The sequence below is a fragment of the Acartia tonsa genome, chromosome 11 (assembly GCF_053477335.1).
Source record: "Acartia tonsa isolate MP-2025a chromosome 11, ASM5347733v1, whole genome shotgun sequence".
Taxonomy (NCBI): Eukaryota; Metazoa; Arthropoda; class Copepoda; order Calanoida; family Acartiidae; genus Acartia; species Acartia tonsa.
The window spans coordinates 18,618,298-18,643,066 of NC_137270.1; the positions used below are offsets into that span (position 1 = coordinate 18,618,298).

The following is a 24,769-nucleotide window of genomic DNA, read 5'->3' on the forward strand; positions in this document are numbered from 1 at the left end:
AACGGGTTTAACGAACAATCATTTTAAGCTAAACATTAGCATTTATACTATACTATACTTACTCATTCAGATTTTTGACAGTATTTCCAAGCAAAATTACCCACATCAATTAAGGTGTTAGTTAGAATAAATAAAAGTTTTTTTTTAATTTTGTCTTTTATATTTTACTTTTTATTCTAAAATATCTGTAGATTATTTATTGATTGTCCATTTAAAGCAATAATTTTCCAAAAAAAAAATACTTTCATAAATTTCTAGATATTCAAATAAGAAAAAATTGCAATTCTAATAGTTTTGCGAATTAGCTTTGGAGGATTTTTAAAAATGCAATGTATGATTCTTAGGAATGTAATTATGTAAAAATTTTAAAATTAGAATTGTTAAAGTTGAAAAAGAACCAAAGTCAAATCAGGGAGGTAGGGGACATTGGGTTGTTTATATACTAGTCCCCAAAGTTTTATAATAACGTTTTCTTATTCGTTGACTTTACAACTTTAGGGACTTTTATTGAATTTTCATTGGTTGGTTCATAAGGTTGAGTGTCCAAATGTTTAACCACTAATTGTAATCCACAGAAGGGGTATTTTGTTGAACATCATTGGAGAGGTACATTAATATATCAACCATTGTCTTATCTCTTTAGATCCCTGCCTCGTTATAGACTTGCTCGTAACACAATATCTGGATTTAATTGTTAGGATAAGTTACAATAAAAATTAATGCAAAGTAATTTATTTAATTACAATATAAAATTGTCGACAAAGAAAAAATCACACTAATTCATACTAGAAAAAAAATATAACAGGAATCTTTCCGAAACCATCATATTTTCCAGTTTTGTTAATACTGAGGGGCCGAAGGCCCAGTCTAACAAACTGGTATTAATTTTACTTTTTTAAAATTTATTATACTTGGAAAATTATCTGTAATACGATACCACACGTGATTTTTCCGTAGGACTGAAAACCGGTTCTAATCCGGAATATATTAATAGGTTTCAAAGCCATACTGGAAATAATATTTGGATTTATGATATTGATATATTTATACAACTGTAATTTTTGTCTTTACACATAAATTATTATTATATTTTTTTTTCTTTTGTGACTACTTGTTCCTTTTTTAACAGTGTGTTTGAAAAAATTTTGACAATCCAAAAATATAAAATGTATAAAAAAAAGTTTAGACAGTGTTGTTATCACAATAGCTACAAAAAGTTGCCTTCATTACCATAAATTAATCGTAAATTGGCTAAAAATACATTGCATGATAAGATTTACTTTAAATCAACCAACAGGTTTTAACCTATTCATGCTAGTAATAGTTATTTCTTTCATCGTATTATAAACTGCTTTCCGCGGATATAGAACCTCGGGGCTAAAAAAAACTAGTTTTAATCTTATGATTGTACATTTCTATATTCGTAGAGAGCTGGATATAATACAGTGCTAGACATAGTTTTTTCGTATGGACGAGAACCGGTTCCTATCCACCGGATTCGAATGAATACGAGAAATAGTTTTAAAATCTTTTATTTTTGATTCACTAATTCTCTGTAAATGTTATCACCACCATTGTCTACTGTTTTGAATTCCAACCATCCATTAATGTTATCTTTAGAGACAGAAAGGAATTATTTTGTTGGTTCTAAGGTCACCAAAGTTGTCGTGTATCAGTTGAAACCAAGAGTTAGATTGTGCTGTAGTTATTCAAAATCTAATCCTTACATAAAAGTAAGAGAAAGTCTTTCTGTATACATGTAAACGCTAACCACTGGACCGATAATATTCTTCTTTCTATCGAAATTGTCTAAGTAATTTTTCTCCGACCGTAACGGATAGGTCTTATTATTAATTTAAGCATGCTTTAATTGTCTTATCGATTAAAACTTGACATAATGGTGATTCCTATAATAGTTAAACTGTAGCAACTCTATAATTTTAGCAGGAAGTTCGTAGGTCATTTTAAAACACGTTATTTTTATATTAATATTCATTTTACTTTATTTAGGAAATATTGATTTATAATTGACAGAAATTATATATCAGTCTGATTTGTTAAGCTTTGCTAATATAGATGTAGTCATCCTCATGAAATGTATCAGTGTCAAATGTCATAGTTTGCAATCCCTTAGACATGTTTTATTGGTGTCTAATCAGTAATTGCAGTACACTCTCTTAAAGCATATGACAAGCCCTGAACCCACCCCTCATTTATTTCTAAAATAAATAGAAAAAGGGGGGGGGGGGGTTAACAACTTTGGGGTCCCAATATAACCTAATCTAACCTGACCTAAATTAACAAAAAAACACTAGGGTGGGTCGATTTTGGACATTTCTTTTCTGAGGCCAAAGCGGGGATCTGCAAATGATTTGTATGAGTATAATACACCTCTGGATGATTCAAAATTTATCTTAAGTCTTAAAACCGCTGGCGACTAGACATTCAATTGTATAGCTATTTGTAAATGGGAGTCAAAAATTTATTGAATCAGAACTATGGCTTCATGGTGCTCCCAGGAAAGGCATTGAGGAGTAGAATCAGGAACTTTTGACCTTTTCAAAAAATCTTGTTCCTAGCCTGAGAAAATCTAAAAAACCTCTACAAATTGGACAATTCTCAATAAACCTCTAAAAAAATTGTTTTTTTTATTTCTAAGGCTAGGAACGAGATATTTTGAAACGGACAAAAGTTCCTGATTAAGCTTCTCAAGGCCTTTCCAGGGAGCACCATGAAGCCATAGTTCTGATTCAAATTTTTTTTGAATGTCGTCTTTGCATATTTATAAGTAATCAAATATATTTTTTAGTGGTCGCGTTCTAAAACTCAATTTTTTAAAATTCTTTTTCTGTCAGAAATGTTTTCAAGGTTAATTTTATCTGTGGCATATCCCCTCTTTGTCTAATTCCGATATGAACCCGCCCTAAAAAGCACCCCTTGATAAATTTTCTGAAATAAGGGGGTTGGGGAGGGGACAAACTCTACAATTTGTCACTTACTGTTTTTATATAACAAAGGAAAAACTTTAAAGAATAGTTTAGGTTAGGTCAAGTAAGGTTCAGACAAGCCCAACAAGGAAGTATCTCCCACAGGTGCTAGACTCTCTTGATTTAAAAATGATTGAAGAGGGGAGGGGGGTTAGACGTATTTTTGTTTTCAAGGATTTAGTCATCTAATCGATAGTTATGCTTCATTTAGACAAGGAATGACTTTTTGCAAAATATTAATCAATTTTTATTATCTATAAATTACAGGTAAAATAATAGTTATTTCTCTCATCGTATTATAAACTACTTTCCGTGGATATAGAATGTACAAATATAAGATTAAAACCAGTTTTTTAGCCCCGAGGTGCCAAAGGCACCGGCTAAAAAAACTGGTTTTAACCTTATGATTGTACGTTTTTATATTCGTAGAAAGCTGGATATAATACGATGCTAGACATAGTTTTTTCGTATGGATGAGAACCGGTTCCTATCCACCGGATTCTAATGAATACGAGAAAAGTATATATAGAAATTAACAAATAGTGCGGCAATAACAGTTGTACGGAATATTGTCTGATTAGCCATCTAAAGTCAAGATCTAAGAATCTATTTTTTGTTCAGGAAAGGGAGAGGCCATTTGTGCTTAAATTTATCTTTACCACTTTCTCCTCCCCTTCTCCTTGTATGGACTACATAGATGAATGTGCCGGTAAAAAATGTAACGAAGATTATTTCTATCTCCGTTGTCCTGTCACTGTGTCCCTAGTAATTTTTTGGGGAGGAAGGGATCATTTGGCTGTTTATTACACTAGTCTCCAAAGTTTTATAATAACATTGGCTTAACATCTTAGGGGGCTTAAATTTTGGTGAGTTAATTAAGTTGAGTGTCCAAACTTTCAAACCACTAATTGTAATCTACAGATGGGGTAATTTTGTGCTTAATCATTGGGAATGTACATCCATTTATTGGCTATTCTCATATCCCTTTATATCCCTGAAAATTTTCACATTGCTGACTCGAAATGATTCCGTTGCTAAAATTATATGGACTCAAGAAAATCAAGGAAGGGAGGGAAATTGGCCTGTAAATTACACTGGTACCAAACGTTTTATAAAAACGGCCTTATTGTTGTTAACTGAAAAACTTTGGGTACTTTAATTGAATTTTATTTGATAGTTCCAGACTAGCAGCGACCAAACTTCTTAATAAATCATAAGTATATAAAATTTAAAATATTTGTCTTTAATTATTTTCAACTTGTTTAACTTTAAAAAGTTAAATTTTAAAATCACAAAACATTCTTCTATAATTTTTCTACTCTGTTAACTTTTAGATTTAATTTTATTTTAATTTCAATAATGATTAAAGAGGCATTATTTTCTTTCTGGAAGAACAATTCCATAATAAATGTTATAAGATACAGGAAAAAATCATGAAGAACATTTACGAGTATTTACAAGATTTATTATACAGAGCAGAATGATGTCTGTTCGTCTGTATTCTTGTCTACAAGTCCATCTGTCTGTCTAGTTATTAGTCTGTGCATAAAATCTCGCTCACCGCAGGACTGACTAGGCTTTAATTAGGCCAAGGTAATATACCAACTTGTCATCCCATGGTTTTAGGCTATTTTTTAAGTGGGACACAATTAAAACTTTTTTACAACAATATTTTATCGTAGGGTTTACACCCCTTTTTTGAGACGAAGCGCCTTCAAGCTAGGGGCTGTAGTCTGCATAATTGCACTGTTAAAAGTATCTACACTTCATAAAATATCTCTATCTTTTATAGGAGCTGAGAAAACATCACCAACTACAAATGACTTTGTTAGTTGACTAATTGCACTTTGACAAAAAAGTTTTTTTTATCTCTTCTATAATTACTTGACCTTTGGCTGTACTTTATATCATAGTATTGGATATCAGGGAGAAAGACAGACGCTCTTTATAGTGCCTATAAAAAAGGGGATAAATTAAAAAAAAATTGGCTGAAGGTAACGCCTGTTTTTATAGGCACTATAAAGATCTTTATATTTCTATTCCACTTATTGTCTATCTCTCTATGTTTTGTTTGTACCCGCGACAGTTAAGACGTTAAAAATGGTTCCTACTGCTACAGATGCGTGGCATAAATAGTTAGTGTAGAAGGAATGCCTTAGCCCAAAAAGGCGTAACCCATAACCATTCACAGTTAGGACTTCTAAGACAAATGTTGTGCGATCAATAAGTTGGTTGTCTGAAGGATGTATGGCCATATAACTATGCACAGCCATAGGCAAGGTTTGGTCAAGAGATATTTTTTTGTTTTATAATCATGATGGATGTACTGTGATCTATGTGATTGATAAACAAATAATAATGTTGATTTTCATACATCTTTTTTTAAAAACTGTTTCACTTGACTTTTTGGTCAGTTTTATATACAACTCTACTGTAATTGTGGAGATAAACTTGGCTATAAGTTAATAATAAATATATTTATATAAATAAATGACGTTCAGACAAAACAAGAAAAAACATCTATTATTTATATTTTGTGTAAGGCTAAATATTTTGTTTTCATTGACTTTTAATAGATAATCTTTCATTGATCTCTTATTTTTATAAAATTATTTCGATTAGTTTATATTCTTAGGAATCTTTAGGGATAAGACAATAATATACCGACAATAGCAAAAAACAAAATTAGACCATCAGTAGTTTATAATTATTGGTCAAAAAGTATGGACACTGCTAATTTGATCAAACCAATTATAATTTAAAATCAACATAGAACCCAAAAGTTTTAATCCAACGAATATGAACGTGTTTATATAACTTTGGGTACCAGTTAAGTGTAATCTTTAGCCGGTTATGGAGGGACGTACGGACATTACACATTTATAGTGTTGCTACGCTATTAACAATTTGCAGTTTTGTTGGATTATATTAAAGTAAAACAAATAAATGATATTGTCATCAATATAATTCTCAGACCAATAATAAATAGTTATATTCAGGGGGATAGGTATCTTGTGTTTGTGTGTGTTTTTTGTCTGTGTTTACCGAAAGATCTCGCTAACCGCTGAACCGAAATGGTTTTAAATTACACTGTAGCTTCTCATATGTTCTGGGAAGGTATATAACTGGGGAGGCCACCACTATCCTCCAAAGAGAAATCACCTCAAGAAAAAAATACCCGTAGCATTTTGGGGGAGGGTATCCTTATAATAAAGTAACAGGATTTGTGAGTATTGTGTTTGATGTCGATAACCGCTGAACCGATGTGCTTCTCATTTACAGTGTAGCTTTTAAAAGGTCCTTGGAGGGTTAATTACTATTTTGGGGAGGCTACCACCATCCTCCAAAGTCCAATCGCCTCTATTACCCGTAGGCGCCTAGCTGCTAGTAGGAAAATACAGAGATTTATAAAGGAATACTATATTTACGCTGTCTCAATACTTCATTTTTGTCAAACTTCATTTTTACCTCGATAAAATCTTTTATTTGAACAACAATCCTTTTCTCCTGATTGATATCAAAAAGAGAATTTGGCATCAGTGCCAAAAGATACAAATAGAGTTTGTGTTTGTTTGACCTAAACAGAGCAGTCGATTAATTAATATTACTATAATTACATACAAAGATTCTTAGAAAAATTCTCAATTACGATTTTATTGGAAAGACGAACTTTTTTTCTACTAGTTGCTGAGCGTTCTGTCTCTTATAAGGGGAGGGCGGGGGGACTTATTTAAGGGGTTGGGTTTCGAAGCATTACCTCTAATGGTTCCTTTTTGAGTAGGGTGTGAAGTTAGACCAACTTAAATTCTACTAAAATAGGATTTTTTGGGGGGAGTTAGGTTTCTTCTTAAATCTTTCTGGTCTGTCATATAATTTCAACGGTTATTGGGATCTTTCGACAAAGCACACAGATAGACATCCTGTTACTTTAGTATAAATGAAGTATAATGTAAGTTGCTCTATTCTATTATTTTGTTATTAATTGTTGTAAATATATTTCAGAATGATATCAATGTTTAAATTCTTGGTGGAGGGATTGGCCTTGGTAAGTTTTTAAAATTGAAGCTTTTCTATTATTAGGGTCGGTCCGTCCGTCCGTAACGGATAACTTTTTTCGTTAATTTAGGCATGTTAGAATTGTCCTATTGATTTCAAACTTTGCATGGTGATTTCTGTAGTAGTTAGGTACGATTTAGAAAGCGTAGCAACTCTATAATCATTATTAGAATGTCCGTACGTCCATTTTAAACATGTTGATTTTTTACTTTTTTAACAACTAATTTTTATGTGATATTATAATCCGATTGACCTGATTTTTGGTATACTGATTCCTGGGACAACAAAGTACAATATTATAAGCGAAGCAACTCTATAAAAAAGTCCTAAAGTTGTAAGTATGTCCATAAACATTATTCTGTATCAAGCAGTTTTTCAACAATTTTACTTCGACTCTTATACATTTGTATTCTGATTATTCAGTTCTGACATTATACAAGTGTTAATGTAAGTTTGTCCTACCGTTTCAGTGCTTCGCTTTTATGGATGTTGTCATCCTTGTATTTTAACAGCACAGCTACATTATATCAAGAGTATGTCATAACTTTCACCACTTCGTTTGTTGTTAAAGTGGACTTCTTTAATTAATCCCTCATTTATTCCTACTACAAAAGTGTTTAAATGTTACAATTGGTAACAAAAAAGGATAAAACCATAAAAGCGAAACACAACGAATCAGATAGACAAATAATCATTCTAAATTGCCTCAAATTCTAACATGCCTCATTTGTATTGGTTAGAACTATCCATTACGCATTGACGGATAGAAGAAAGTCTAGAATCATTCAGTGAATAGTTAGCTGCGGCTAAAACTTTTATCGACAAATCTTTGGATTACAAAGTCATGTTTTAAAGCTGCGGCTACAATTATTACAAAAAAAAACAGGCTACCTTGGCAGCGCAAAGATATCTTCTTTGAGTAAGCGGCTATACAACGATGGGGGCTGCCAGCTATTGACCTTGTAAATCACCACTTGGATACAATATTATAATTTATTACAAAATTAAAAAATATATTTTTCTATTACATCTCAAGTACATAGAGGTCATCTCATCCAAATATTTTGTTATTTCAAGACGAAGTAAAACAAGAATAAGATAATTTCTTACAGCATTGATGTTAGTAAAAAAATTGACAATAGCAAGGCACATAATTTTTATGCCTATTTCGCAATGGAATCATTAAAAAAATGAGGTATCTATTTTAAAATTAGTGTAGAAAATTACATTTAAAAAAAAAAAAATATTTTGAACTAACGGCTGCGTCCGGTCCCTAGCTTCAAGGGGATCTGTATTAGAAGGGTCAGAGAGAAGCTAGAAAAGTAGCTTAAAACCCTTCCAAAATTTAAATCAGAAAATCAATTAAAATTTGATTAAAATATTTTGGGTCCAATGCGAACCATTCCATTAATGGAGAACTGAATCGGTTCAGCAATTATCAAAATCTTAAGCTATAAACAAAAAAAACTTGCTACTTTATATAATAGGATAACAGCGAAGTTTACTAGATTTCCCACCTGCTTTTTACAAATGCTTAAAACAGGAGGGAAAGGTTGGAAAACATACAAGTATTTGGAGTATTGGAGTAGCTTCGCTGTAAAGTAAAATAACAATTATACATTTAGAGAGCCAGTTATGTAACATACCATTGTAATACATTTGTATTAGGATTAGGAAAAGATAATTGAACGTTGGCAATATCTCTCATAACCACCAATGAATTTAAAAACACGTATTTTTATGTTGATTTAGTTGTTTAAGGTCGAGTAATTTTTATAAGTTCTCCCAAAATTGTTTACATCTCATTAGGGAATGTGCCCTCTAGGGTTAAAGTCCAAAGCAGAGGCAGTAAATATTCTTTTTCTTCTCAAAAAAACAATATAAGAGATAGCGGAGGTGTCGGTGGTCTATCAGTATATTTGAATGAAAGCACCAATTAATCCTAATAAGCATAACACTTTAACTCATTTTGTCTATTATACTGTTCGTTTTTACTTCTTGCTTGTAATAATTGATTTTATGTTGCACTGATTATTTTCCCATAAACATATCCCTGCAGGCGATTAAGGTAGAGACTCATATTTTTCAAGTTAGATAATTCTTATCTTAATTGAGAATAGAAATATATGTGACGCAAACATGGAATAAATTTATACAGAAGAGCATAGGCTAAATTTTAGATCAGGCAATTTTAACTTAAAATAGCAACAACAAAAAAACAATAAAAGCAACAAATATTATAAAAACAAAATTATCGTAGACTTATAACCTAACCATGATTAAATAATTGACTGTAAATTACACTGGCACCCAAAGTTTTATGAAAATAAATTACTTTTTATAGGCTTATAAACTTTGGTTTTCTTTTAAATAAATCTTGATTTGTTACATTCCTACAAGGTCCCTGTGACAAGTCATCTCAAAAAAACGACTATCTCAGAAAACGCCCATCTCAGAAAACGCCTATATCAAAAAACGCCTATCTCAAAAAATGCCTATCTCAGAAAACGCCTATCTCAAAAAACGCCCATCTCAGAAAACGCCTATCTCAAAAAACGCCTTTTTCATAAAATGCCCACTACATTTTTTAAAAATAAAGCCTAATTTATAACTAGTATTTGCTAGAATAATAAAATACCAATCCAACCAGTCAATAAACTATGTACAAAGATGGATGAAATAGTAAACTAAAGAGTAGCTTCTATATTAAGAGAATAGGGATAGTTTGAATAAATGGAAAATGGAGAATGGGAGAAAATTATTTGAGGGAGAACTCATTAGAGGAAAGGGTTTAATTATTGAAGCTTATTGAAAAGTAAATCATTTTTGAATCTGATAAAAATAAGAAGCAATTTAGGGATAAGACATTAAAAAAGTTAAATTGCTTTATAATTTATAATAATTATTCTAAACTAATTTTTTATTTTGAGGAACAGCTATATAATTCTGATAATTTTAAAGCATATCATAATCAATAAATATTTTGTATATTATTTGTGTATGTTAATTATTATATAACATGAATCTAAAATTTCTTTCAAGCAATTTTTTTGAACAAAGACCCTAGAGGCTTCAAGGATTACTTTTTGTGAGAGGGAAGAGGTGGAGGAGGAAGAAGTTATCTACTCTATTTTCAATTTGATTTTGAAAAGAAAATTTTTTTTTAGAGGCGATTTCTCTAGGCAGGTTGGTGGTAACTTTCCTCAAAATAGTTAAAAAACCTTCCCTGGACATTTGAATATATACAGGCAATAATGAGAACCATATCGGCTCAGTGGTCATTAATATCCTTTGGAACAAACAGACCTTTAGACTCACATACATCCTGTTACTTTAGATAAATGTACGTAACATCAAAGCATAAATACGATAGTTGCATTGATTTTGCTCTAGACGAAATCAAGCAAAAATTTGCTTTGAAATTTGTACTCTAACATTTTTAGCGATAACAAGATACAATTAAACCAAACCTGAAACTAAGTATATCAGCAAAAAATAACTAAAAATAAAACTTTAGATATAAGAACTGTAATACTATAATACAGTGAGGGATGTGACATTAAGCTGTTGATTATGCTACAACTTTATAACTTTTATTGAATTTTATTGGTTGGTTCATCAAGTCGAGTGTTCAAACGTTTTAACCACTAAATTTAATCTACAGAAGAGGTACGATGGGGAATGTATATCAATTTAGATCTCTGCGTTATGACGCAATAGCTTCTTGACTGATTAACTAAAACATGTACACGAAACAGACTGACATTAATTATACAGCAACTACGCTATAAAAAAAAATTTGCGCGTCAATATTAGCAATCCTTCATTTGCAATGTCTCAAAAATGTACTAAATTTGTGTATTCACACGTAAGGTGTATATTTCAGGGATCTTAAGGGATAAGACAATAGACTAAATGATTAAATTACAACTTCGGCAGATTGAAATTATTGATCGAAAAGTTTAGACACTGAGGGTTGGAAACTGATTGGGTACCAGTGTTATTAATTTTAGTCCAATATCCACCCCTTCACGGTTTTGACCAGTGTTGCGGAGCCGAAGCCGGGAGCCGTGGAGCCGCCATATTTTGCTGGAGCCGGAGCCGTAATTTTCGTTCAAAAACGGCTCCGGCTCCGGACTAGATAAATAAAGAGATTTTTTATAAATTATAATTTGGTAACTCTGTTTTGTCATGTGCAAATGTCCCTTTTTAGTTTTTCAAGTCCATTTTTATCAAAAATTGAACTTTTAAAACCTTCAAAAGTCAAAAATAGACGTGGGAAAAAAATATGTTATTTTCTTGATTTTAGGTCGGAGCTGGAGCCGCACCAAAATCAAACGGCTCCGCAACGCTGGTTTTGACACATAACATTTTTATTAGATAGAATTTAATATCTTCTTTTTCCTTATTTATGTGTTTATTCTGACAGCTACATATAATCTTATAGTTAATTATCACATTGTAGACAGTTTTCCGCGGATAGACAAGAAATAAACATAAGATTAAATAACGCTTTGTTTACCCTGGGTCAATGAAACAAGGTTTAATTTTATTATTTTATTCATTATTCAGGCTAACTAAACTGGTTTTTATCTTATATTATTCTTCATTTTATTATCCTTGGAAAGCTGTCTATAATGCGATGCTATAAATAACTATTCTAAAACCCAAATCTGTAACACTAGTTATATATACAGAGTGTTAATCTTATTAGTGTAACATTACATTTCTTTTTCCTTCTTATTCGGAAGTCTACACGGATTCCAGGATAGGCCTATGGACTTTAAATAATCCCTCCCCTTTCCTCTTTTGTGTGAGATTCTATATTCTTACAGAAATTTATGAGACGAAAAGGATGCATTGACTCACCTATCATGTCCTTAAATGAATGTGGAATATACGTGGATATTATTACAGAGGAAAATTTGTCGTCAATTAAGATTGCTAACATGAAACTCGGCTTTTGGTAATTTTGTTCATCCATTAGGAACGTGTGAAATGAGTGGATGGGGGGAGTCGTTAGTTTAGCCCGCTACAATTTTCACTTTATTAGAGATCTTGAAAATCTGGTGCAACATACAAGAAATAATATATCGATTCCTCCCTCCCTGTAACATATAAAGCTTGGATTTATATTTAATTTAATCAAGACGCAAAATTGTACATGTACTTTTGTATAATTAAATGCGAAGCATTTCTATGATAGGTGTCGGTCTATCCGTAACTGATAGCTCTTATCCTTAACTTAGGCATGCTGGAATTGTTGAATCGATTTTAAACTTGGCATAGCAATTACTTGCATGACTTTCTGATTCGCTTTCCTTTCATAGATGTTGGGTGTTTTCTTAGTAGCGTAGCTACTTTAAAACAATGTAAGAAGGACTTACCGTACATCGCCAAGTTGAATTAACGTTTCTTCCTTATTCTGGATTAAATGTAACATGATGTTTATCTGTTTGTGTGTGTGAAGCTTAAGATCCCACGAACCGCTGAATCGACATGGATCTTATGTATCTTCTCATATGTACAGGAAGATTAATAACTATTTTGGGGGAGAAAATATTCACACCCTCAAGATAAATGGCCCCCAGAGAAAAATTCACGATCCAGAATAAAATTTTTATGATTTTTCTTCTATTCAAACTTAAATGTAAAGAAGAGGGCGCCCTCTCTCCCCCCCCCCTCGCCCCCCTTCCTCTAGATGCCTCAGTGGCGTAGCCTCTGGTTTTCAAATAGAATTTTAAAATTTGTAAAAAAAATATTAAATTCGTATGACTAATAATACGGATCGACAGATCAAAAGGACAATGCAAGACTATCAAGTAACTTTGCTTCTAGAGATACATCTACAATTTCGGGCAACCTTTTAGAAAATGTAAAAAAATACTCTGAATTTGATAATAAATAAATTCTGGCTGAAAAACAAAATAATAACTTTTTGATTAAAAATGTTTTGACGACGTTATGACACTTTAACAGAAATCATATTTTCTATTTACATACTTTACATGAATTTTCTCAAGAAACAAGGATGACAACATCCATAAAAACAAAGCACTGAAACGGTAGAACAAACGGACATTAACACTTATATAGTGTCAGAACTAAATAATCATCATAATATAAATGTATAAGAGTCAAAGCAAAATTGTAAGTAAATTTGTTGAAAAACTGCTTAATACAAGATAATGTATATGGACATACTTACATTTTTAGGACTTGATTATAGAGTTGCTACGCTTTCTAAATTGTACCTACTAAAGGAATCACCATGCAAAGTTTGAAATCGATAGGTCAATTCTATCATGCCTAAATTAACGGAAAAAAAGCTATCCGTTTGTGTCGGACGGACGGACGGACGGACCGACACTAATTATAGAAAAGTTTCGCTTTTAAAAAAAATAATATACATTTTGCAACGAAGCTTTTCTTATTTAGTGGTATGTCTGTATATTCCTACAAATAAGTCAAGTATAGTATTTATGTATATTATATTATATTATTTATCGCATTGTCTTATAAATAGGTTTTTGCAGATATTGAAATGAAAAATTATAAGATTAAAACCGGTATTGTTAGCCCCCCAGGAGAGAAGGCCTGGTTAATTGGTATTACTGAGAACTGGTACTAATCCAGGGATATTAATCGGTTCGACAAGGCCTATGGGGGAAATTACCAGCGTTTTGTTATTTAAATATTTATCATTTTTTTAGAATATAGTTGGTTGTATTGGTATATCTGGAAATTTGGTCTGCATCATATATTTCTCAATAAAGGTAATTCATTTTTTTTTGGGGGGGGGGGAGTTGCAGTTGGTCATTTTTTAAAAGTGGCGATATCTCTTTGTAGGATGGCTGTAACCTCCCTTTCCCATAAGAAGCTAATCTGTAATGGACAACAATATCGGTTCAGCGGTAACAGAGATACTTCTGAACACACAGACTCACTTTGTTACTTTTATATTAAATATTTCATAATAAGATTCTGTCTGTTCTGTCTGTGCGTTTGTAATTCATACAGTGAGGCCTATGAAATTATTAAGATTATTAAGATCTCGGTAACCATTGAACCAATCGGGTTTTTAATTGAGGGAAGCTTTACACAGCTCTCATATTAAAAAAAATGAAGAGGGGGGGGGGGTTGCTCCTACCCCCATCTTCGAATTCAGAGCCCCCGACCTTTGAAGTTTATGTATAAACTAGTTAGAATTAACAAATTTCATTTTTCTTTTTTGGAATTTAATAGCTAATTGAGTAGAATATAAAAGAATAGACGCACAGACGAACAGTCATACAAGTTACAGAGTACCTACGCTTCTAGAACGTTGAATTTTATAGTAAAGAAACATGTTAACCCAAAAAAGTAATATTGAATTATATGTCCTGGTAGGCCTTAATATAACAGAGGCGTGCGATAAAAGTGCCATTCGTTTACACCCACATACACAATACTAGATTCATTTCCAAATATGTCCTCAAAACCGATCAATATCCGGGGGATTAGAACCGGTTCGCAGCCCAACTGAAAAATCATGTATGGTAACGAAATACACACCTTTTCCGCGAATATTGAAATAAAAATCATAATATTAATACCAATTGTGTCTTTGGTTCCTTTGGGGCTAAAACGCTGGAATTTTAATATCCACGGAAACCTGACTATAATAGATGCAATAAATAACTTTTTTTAAATCTGTTCACTTTTTTCAATATTTACTAGAAACCTCCTACCAGGTATCTTAATTCGTACGATAAGATAAATGTATACACATCCCCATTAATGATCAACAAAATAACCCATTCTGTAGTTAAAAATTATTTGTTGAAATGTTTGGACATTGCTAGTTTAATCCAACCAATCATGATTTTAAAAATAATAAATGAACGAATATTTTGTAAAACATCGGGTACCAATGTAACTTACAACCCTAAAACAGGTTGAAAAAAAATAATTATTCCCCTTACGCAACTTCCCCTCCTAACAGCCCACAATACAAAATCCAATGCACGCGCCTGGTTTATTATATATTTTGTCAATAAAATTGTCCAATATACAAGTAATACACTCAGAAATTTAGAGATATGTAAATAAAAGATAAGTATAGTTTTCTTATATGGGCGTGGCTGCTGTCCATGACACTTAAACGTAATGTCCAACTATAAGCTATAAAAATTGGAAATAAGTTTAATGAATATAGAATAGATTTGAAATCTGCATAAAATTTTAAGGATTTTTTTTAAATTCGTTTTTTATATAATTCATTATTTAAAAGCGCAAATCCAATTTAAGTTAATAAATTTTGACCAATAGGATAGGTGGATTGGAAACTACCTGCGCTCTAATTGGTTGAATGATGTACGTCACTTAAGCTTCTCCAATCAGGGCGCAGATAGTTTTCAATCCACCAATCACAGATGTCAAAATTATTTAACTTAATTAGTATTTGCGCTTATAGATAAAGATTTATACAAAAAATGAATTTTATAAAAATTCCTTAAAATTTTATGCAGATTTCAAATCTATTATATTCATTAAAATTCTTTCCAATTTTTATAGCTTATCCAACAACCCAGAATAACCAAGGAGAGCCATATATATCCTTTTTTTGTCAAGCACCCAGGGTATTAGGTTAAGTAACATCCAACAGACAACCAACTCTTTAATTTCACAAACTTTGCATGGTTGTCCTAAATGTACATAGTCATGGGTTGCGCCAGTTTTGAGCAAGGCATTTCCCCTTCTCTAACTATTATGTAAAGTTGCGCATCTGACAAAGTAACAAAAACGTCTTTAGTTATGACGGGCCGATATTTAAACCTATCACCTTCTCGACAACGAGTGGATGCACTACATGTTACACCACAGTGCAGTGGTGGATGACCTATCCTCTTATCCCTGGAAAATATCGGTCCCTAAGGTGTTGCTAGAAATGGAAATAGTGTCAACAGGAAATAAAAAAAGCTTTTACCACTTAATAACTTTGGGGGGTTAGTGACATTGTACTGGTATCTAAAGTTATATAAACATACTTTCGCGCTTATTTGCTGAAAACTATGGGTAATATTGCAATATTGATTTGTTGGTTCAAGCAAGTGGCAATTAAACGTTTCAACTAATAATATTAATGAACAGAAGAGGTATTTTTGTTTACCATTATTGGGTATATACATCTATTTATCAATCATTGTCCTATTCCTTAATTACCTATAAAGTATTTTATGACTGCCTGCAAGCAACTTACACATGAATCAACGAGAATAACACGTTTCAACAACTAATTGTAATTACAGAAGGGGTTACTTTGTGTATCATCATTCAGGATATACATCAATTTCAACAAGTGAAGTGGTCAGTGGAATCTTCAATGCAAAATAAGCCATTTTTTCCAATCAATTTTTAAAGAAGTGTGCATTTTCAGTATATTTTGCTCTAAAGTGTGATTTGAATGAAATTATTATTACTTGGATCTTACACCAGATTAGCATGTACTCTAATAAAGTGAAACTTGTAGCTGGTGAAAATAACGATCCCCACCATTAACCTACTCTACCTCGCCCCCTTCCCTCCTACTAGCTAAACAAACTGACCAATAAAAGAACCCCTTATAAGCAACCTAAATTGACAGGTAATTTTTCCCTGTATTAATATCTACGCATATTTAAAATCCTGTGTTATTATATTTTATATCTTTTATAAATGTTGTGAAAGACAAATAAAAGAAATTCTTCTGTAGGTCCTAAACATTTATTTCCAATGTTGTTAAATGGATATAGGATATACGTGGATTATATATTGACAGGAGAAAATTTGTCGTCAATTTAGCTTTTTAAAATGGATCTTATTTATTGGTCTTTTAGTTCATCCATTAGAAGGGGAGGGGATGGAAGGAGAATATCTTAATTTTAGCCAGCTGCGAGTATTACATTATCAGAGTGCATGACAATATGGTACAACATCCTTTTAATAATATTTCTAATGTTGAAAAGTAAATGGTTTGTAAAACTGAGTTTAGAACAAGGATGACACAAGATTAGATAAAGAACAACAAGAGTTATTTATCGCGGGTATTAAAAAAACTGATTTTAATTCAATGATTCTTATTTTATCATGCGTAGAAAATTGTCTGTAATAGGATGTTATACATGATCTTTGGTATAGCTTAGAACTGGTTCTAATCCAGCGGAATTAATCTGTTTTGAAACCCGAGAAACATTTTCTTTAGAATTTTGTCAAAACTTTAATGATTTGTTGGAAAATTTATAAAAACAAACCAAATGGACGGACAATGTTTTTCCTAGTCATAAAGATTTCAAATCAATAGTATGATTATATCATATGTATATTTTAAATTACTGAACTAATTTTTAGAGAAGCTTTATATAGACCTGGTATGGTTAGGCTACTTTATTTTTTTCTATAGGCTTTCAAAAGGTTTTAGGCCATTTTCTACCCAAGGAAATTTTCAATCTAGGGCCGCAACCGCTAGCAATATTTTATTTTAGAAAACTGTCTTCAAAATTTAAGGTACATTAAGATGAACAGACAAACTATAAATGTAGAAACGCTCCTCATGTAATAATATTTCATCCAATAAAAGTAATAAAACAATTGAATAATGTTTTGTAATGGTCCGAGCTTTTAGTTTAAAGAGAACATAAAAGTCAGAAACAATTTAATAGATATAATGTTACAGAATGTCATACAGGCAATTTATTAATGCCTAACCCATGCAGGGCCTATACCTGTGGTGCCTTAATAGTAACCCTGTACCCTATATAACCAAACCTAACACACACGAAAAATTAACCTTCACCTAACTCTTTTTCAATCTATTTCAAAATAAGGGATAAAGGGTTTTCTGCGTTTATCAAGGCACTTGGAGGTAAACCGCAAATAAATCTATATTTTTTTCTAGGAGGGCAAAAGTAACTTCCACCAGCTGATGCAGTGCTTGGCAGCCTTTGATCTCATGTATGTCATTCTATCCATTCTTATGTTTGGCATACCCAGCACTATCGATGGGTAGGTACTTTTTTATTTACTAATTATTGGTGCTTTACTTTTAGATAAAATTTTTTTTTTATTTTTAGTAGCAAAGCTACTCTGTAGATCATTTTGTCTGCTATCTGATACTGTAGACTTACCTTAACAAAACGACTCGTTTGTAGATTGAACGTAGCTGTGGAATTAGCTTTTTTACCGGAGATGGGTGACGATAAAAAAAGAGGACATTAAATTAGTGTACAATACATCCCCAATTATGTTAAATAAAATTACCTATTCTGGGAATTAAAATCAATAATTGAAAAGTTTTGAAACTGCGAGCTAGAACCAACCAATCATAATTTATTAAAAGAGCGCAGGGATTTAAGAACTTTAGTATAATTTACAGTCCAATGTCCCCTCCCTCCAGGCTAAAAAAGTGTATGATGTCTTAAGTAGTGTAACTACTTAATTACTAGTTTAATTTATCTTTAGGCTGAGTGATACAGAAGCATTCAAAAGATTGTTTACAAATCTTCTGCCATTCGCTCAGATTGGACTAACAGGTCATACTTGTTTACTGTGAGCAGCGTAGCTACTCTACATTTAGGGTCTGTCAGTACATCTTGTTTACAAATCTTTTACCATTCGCACAGATTGAACTAACAGGTCATACTTGTTTACTGTAAGCAGCGTAGCTACTCTACATTTAGGGTCTGTCAGTACATCTTGTTTACAAATCTTCTGCCATTCGCTCAGATTGGATTAACAGGTCACACTTGTTTAATGTAAGCAGCGTAGCTACTCTACAATTAGGGTCTGTCTGTACATCTTGTTTACAAATCTTCTACCATTCGCTCAGATTTGACTAACAGGTCATACTTGTTTACTGTAAGCAGCGTAGCTACTCTACAATCTGGGTCAATCTATAAGTCAATACTTCCACGTTTAAAAATTGATTCTAAAATCTTCATATAATAACAAAATTGAAAAAAAAAATATTTTACTTTACAAATGAAATATGTAAGTTAAGATTTATTTGCAGTATATGACTTAATTTAGAATAGATTTTAGACTTTCCAAATATCTTTTTTTTGACTGTATTAAGACAATAAATTATAATAATATCAGTATGGCTTCGAAATTGGTCAATATCCGCTGGATTGGTATATACCCCTCCTCAGCAATACTGTATAGTATCGTATTATAGACAAATGTTAAGAATATTAAAATGAAAATTCATAATATTACTACCAATTTCGTTAGCCCGTCCTTCTGCCCTTCGGGTCTAATAAAACCCGAATTATTATTTCAATTTAACGTTTTACTTTCCGCGTAAAATTGTCTATAATACGATGCAATAATTAACAACTTGGAGTTTTTTTTTTATACTTCACTAAAACATAAAATAAAAGGATTATCCCGTTTAAACTGAAAATTACAATGTAATTAAAAGAATGTAATTGCCTAAAAATCCACACTTCAATGTTCAAAATAGATTATATTTTACACAATTCTCATTTAAAAGTAACAGGATGTCTCAAGGTACTTTTGCTTAATAAAATATTAGATATTATTTAATTTACTGAAACCTAAATCCCTAGCTTTTAAACTACATATTATACTGTAGCATTGCAGGAAGGGGAGAGGACATTGGGCTGTTTATTATACTAGTCCCCAAAGATTTATCCCAACATTTTCTTATTCGTTGGCTCAACAACTTTGGGTACATTGATTGTAATTTGATTGGTTGAGTGTTCAAACGTTTCAATCACTAATTGTAATCAACGGAAGGAGTAATTTTGTGCATCATCATTAGGTATTTACATCAATTTATCGGCCATTGTCTTATCCCTTTCAATCCTTGATAACATTGACCTAAATTTAGTTGAACATGAGAATAAATTTGGAAATGTAGGTTTTAATGTAAGAAAATGCACACATTTTCATTTTTCACTCCTATTAACCAGGGGCAAGGCATTTGGCAACATAAGAAAAATCATTTCGCGAAAAATATTTTTAACCCAACATTTAGTTTCGATATACATCTAATAAAGAACTATTTTAGGTTACTATATCCTATTATATAAAGTAGTAAGCGTTTTTTGTATGTCACGAAGGATCTCGCTAACCGCTGAACCGATATTGTTCTCCTTTACAGTGAAGCTTCTTATAGGTCCTGGGAAGGTTTTTGAAACTGAAACTTAAAATGGGATGAGGTCGACTTTTCCCACTATTACCTTAAATGACCCTAGAGGCTTCTAGGGGCGTAGCCGCTAGTAGATATATACAATGATATATTAATAGTGTTGTATTGAAAATGTAATTTTCTCGGCTTCTGTACAATTACATGCTAGATAAATAATCGATAATTATAATTTTTACTAATAAAAGGTAAAACTGTTAATTTTGTCATCTATTTTTAGGTTCAATTTACATGACATTGGCGATAGCAATAGAAAGATATACTACAGTGTGCCATCCGTTTTTCAAGGTATGCAAAAATAGACAGCACCGCGTCATATTAGAGATGTTAATAGGTACCTAACATATCGTAGCCCATAAACAGGCAGGTGTCATTACCATGCACTATTCAAAGGACTGGTTGTCTGTTAGATGTTAGATGTTTATATCCTAAAATCCTATAGTAGACGTTAAAAAATCCTACTATAGAATCATCCTTATGTAAAAGTAACAGGATGTCTGACTTGTGTTTATCTGTCTGTAGCAAATGAGTACTTCCCTTCTATTTAAACTGGATAGGTTTTAGGTTAGTTCATATGAAGAAATGTAAGTATAAAGTGAGGGCTGTGTGTTTTTTGCCAAGTGAAAGTATTAGTAATTATAATTAGTAGATAAAATATCAAGTTAAAAAGCGTAGCCTCCCCCCCCCCCCTCCCAAAATACAAATCTTTTTTTTCTTTTCAATCAAAATGTGTACTTTCATATTCGTCTAACCAGAACCTGCTACAGTTTTTATTTATGCTACAGTTTTACATACAAATGCAGATTATTGGTAAAGCGAGAGGGTACCAAACTCTTTAATGATTTTAAAACGTAGATTTTCTTTAAAAAATAGTGGATCCGTCCGTAAGTCCATCCTTAACGGAAAGCTCTTTTCGTTAATCTATGTTTTTAAAACATCATGATTTAACTTGATTATTATATTTTTATCTTAATGGATATAGAATATACGTGGATATTATGACAGTGTGAAAATTGTCATCAAGGTTGCTAACATGGAACTCATTTATTGGTCTGTTCGTTCATACAGTAAGAGGGGATGGAGGGTATTGTTATTTTGAAGATGTACATTATTATTTTAGAATCTTTATCTCCAACCATGGAAGTAAAGAAAAAGTAATAGAGAATTGTTTATTATATGTAATCTATAATTTTATTGATTAAGTTCCTTGTAGTTTATGTCTGCAAACATGCAAGGGTTGGGCAGCAGCAGCGTTAGTCTGCAGCTAGAATTATTAAATGGGTAATTTTGCTTCAGATAGTAAAAAAAATTCTTCCTCTCCCCCCCCCCCTCAATTACCCTATAATCTTAACCCTTAACGGTCGGGGGGGGGGGGGCGTTGAACGCCCCCCCATCCGGTTTTTTCTATCTCATTTTCTGTGTGTAAAAGATAAAGAGCCCAAGCTGCTTGACTTTGAGAGTTGGAATTTTTTAATATCTCCATCCTGGCGGGCACAGGATGCCAGCAAACCTGGCAGGGTCATCCAGGTAAAGAAAAAAAATTTGTTTTTGACTTAAACAAAGCATTTTATCTTACCAAAATACTAAAATATCCTCTAGTAGTACATCCTCATATTAAATACAGGTGTTCAAGTCAATTTCAGGTTCCAGGTATGATCCTGCAGGTCCTGATCCTCCAGGTCTCCAGAAATCTTTAAAATGCTCCTGTGGCCGCAAATTTTGACTTAGAGACTTCAAATTTTAAACTTAAGCTTTTCTTACATGTCTACATAATGTATTAAAATTTCATAAAGATCCGCCGCCGTTTTCCTGCCGAACGCCGACTGCGGCGGCTTGCAGCTGCCAAGTACAGCTGCGGCCGTTGAAACTTATGTTTTGATATTTCAATTATAAAATTTAAATAAAAATAAACATTTTCTGCAAAAAAAATTTCTTCTAGCTTTAAAAATAAAAAAATTACAGCCGTTTGACATTTTTAAGTAAAAAAGGACCTAAAAACAAAGGTTGTTAAATAAAAGGGTGAAGGAAGCGGAAATTGACCTTGACTTACTTAAGGTCGGAAATTCACCATAACACAGGGGACTTGCACAAAAAAATTTAGCACTCTATCTCTAATAGGAACTGAGATAATGAGGGGGGGGCGTTGAACGCCCCCCCCCCTCCCCGACTGATTAAGGTGCGGCAAGGGGCCCGACTGTTAAGAGTTAAGATTCCTTGACCCTATAATTTATGTTTTCTAGCTGCACCTGTCTTGATTCTTGTTTTCCTTGTGTCAATCGATATATTATTACCTGGATGTTGCACCAAAAAAGTACTCTGATAAAGCAATGCTCGCAGAACGCTACTCCCCATACAGCCCTTTTACCCCGTCTCATAGCTTCTTACTGGATAAACGAACTTAACAATAAATTCGGTCCATATTAGGAAGCAAACTTGACGACAAATTATCCACTGTCAATATATCCATTGTTGTTTCAGTTGTATCACAGTTGGTCTGCCCGAATGTATATTCTTCCAATTATCATATTCTCAGTAATGCTCAATGTACCAAAGTTTTTTGAGCTGAGGTAAGCAAAATAAAATAACTTTTATAAATGTTAAATAAGTGTTTTTTTGGTTATATAACATTGACAGTTATATCCACAATCAGTTGTATTAACAATATTTGTGATTAGTTTAGAAATCCTTGTATAAAAGTAAAAGAATCTCTGTCTGTTTGTCTGTACCAAAGGTTCTCGCCAACCGCCGAACAAATATGTTTTTTTTTCTTAACAGGGTAGCTTATCATAGGTACTGGGAAGGTTTATTACTATTTTTGGGAAGGTTATCACCACCTTCACAGGAAAAAACTTTCATAACCCCCCCCCCCGCAATTTATGAAAATTCCATTTTTAATAATATTGATACAATAAAAAATAAAAGACTGAACTTCCATATGAAAAGAAAGTCAACATGAACTTGAAAAAATAAGACTGTAACAGGGATCTTAGGCGAAAATGAAATTACACCTAAAGTTATCGGTTAAAATAGCTAACTTTAAAGTTTGAACACTAAGAGTTCGAATCAAACAATTAAATACAAACAAGGATGACAACATCCATAAAAGCGAAGCACTGAAACGGACATTAACACTTGTATAGTGTCAGAACTGAATAATAATAATATAAATGTATAAGAGTCAAAGCAAAATTGTAAGTAAATTTGTTGAAAAACTGCTTGATTCAGGATAATGTTTATGGACATACTTACATTTTTAGGACTTGATTATAAAGTTGCTTTTCTTATTACATTATACTTTGTTGTCCCAGGAATCAATATACCAAAAATCAGATCAATCGGATGATTAGATCACATAAATTTTTTTTGTTAAAAAGTAAATAATCATCACCAAAATGGACGTACTGACATTTTGGTGATGATTATAGAGTTGCTATGCTTTCTAAATCGTACCTAACTACTAATGAAATCACCATGCAAAATTTGAAATCGATAGGACAATTCTAACATGCCTAAATTCACGAAAAAAGCTATCCGTTACGGACGGACGTACGGACGGACCGTCCCTAATTATAGAAAAGCTTCGCTTTTACAAAAGCCAACGTATTTGATTGTGTGGTTATGAAACTTTGGGTACTTTAAATGTATGGAACCCTAAGCCTAAAAAAACTACAACACGTGAGTGTTAAAATGTTTAAAATTTCAGAGTAGCAAGTTTATCACTCGAAGCAGGAGAAACTTTAAACCTTACAGATCCACAAATACCTGACAACTTCACAAGGTAAACATTGCTAGTTTCCTTTAAAGTGTCAAGTCGAACACAGAACCCCCCCCCCCTCTATTATTTTGAAATTAATATAGAGAGGATAAATTTTCGTTTATTTCTTTATTGCTTTTTGGTCAGGTTAGGCTAGGTTAAGATTGGGACTGAATAGTCCATAAACAGAGCATCAATTCGAGCTTTTTAGATAAATATAGAATAAATATATCGAGTATAAGCAGGAATAAACAATTAGATTTTAATCATTTTGTGTTACTAAAGTTTTTAAAATCCATCAATAACAAGAGTTCAGTTGATTCCTATCTTAAAGTTTTAGGAGCTGACAGATATTTTTCTATTATTCTACATTTAATTAGAGTTAACCAATATTCAATGCAATGTTTATTACTTCTAGGCTTACAGTAAATGAGAGTCGCTGTATGGATGAGGTGATAATAGAACAAGAAGGTGACACTTACGATTATGTCAACATCATTTGCTTCAATAATGAAACTTTCAAGGAATAATACTAAACATTAAGCTATATAAGTTGGAAAGAATTTTAATGTTAGAGGAAGATTTGAAATCTGCATCAAAATTTAAGGATTTTTTTTATAAAATTCGTTTTTTGTATAATTATTTATCTAAAAGCGGGAATACAATTTAAGTTACTTAATTTTGACATCTGTGATTAGTGGATTGAAAACTATCTGCGCTCTGATTGGAGAAACTTAAGTGTCGTACATAATTCAACCAATTAGAGCGCAGGTAGTTTTCAAT

General features: G+C 32.2%; 1 protein-coding gene across 1 annotated transcript; it reads left to right on the forward strand.

Moving 5' to 3' along the window:
- The first annotated feature begins 6,990 nt into the window (after window positions 1-6,990).
- On the forward strand, window positions 6,991-24,516 carry LOC145331161 (FMRFamide receptor-like). Its single transcript, XM_080175786.1, has 8 exons — window positions 6,991-7,032; window positions 13,757-13,819; window positions 17,959-18,065; window positions 18,522-18,592; window positions 20,453-20,520; window positions 22,711-22,799; window positions 23,936-24,010; window positions 24,405-24,516. The coding sequence occupies exons 1-8, from the start codon at window positions 6,991-6,993 to the stop codon at window positions 24,514-24,516; spliced, it is 627 nt and encodes a 208-aa protein (XP_080031912.1).
- Window positions 24,517-24,769: the final 253 nt, after the last annotated feature.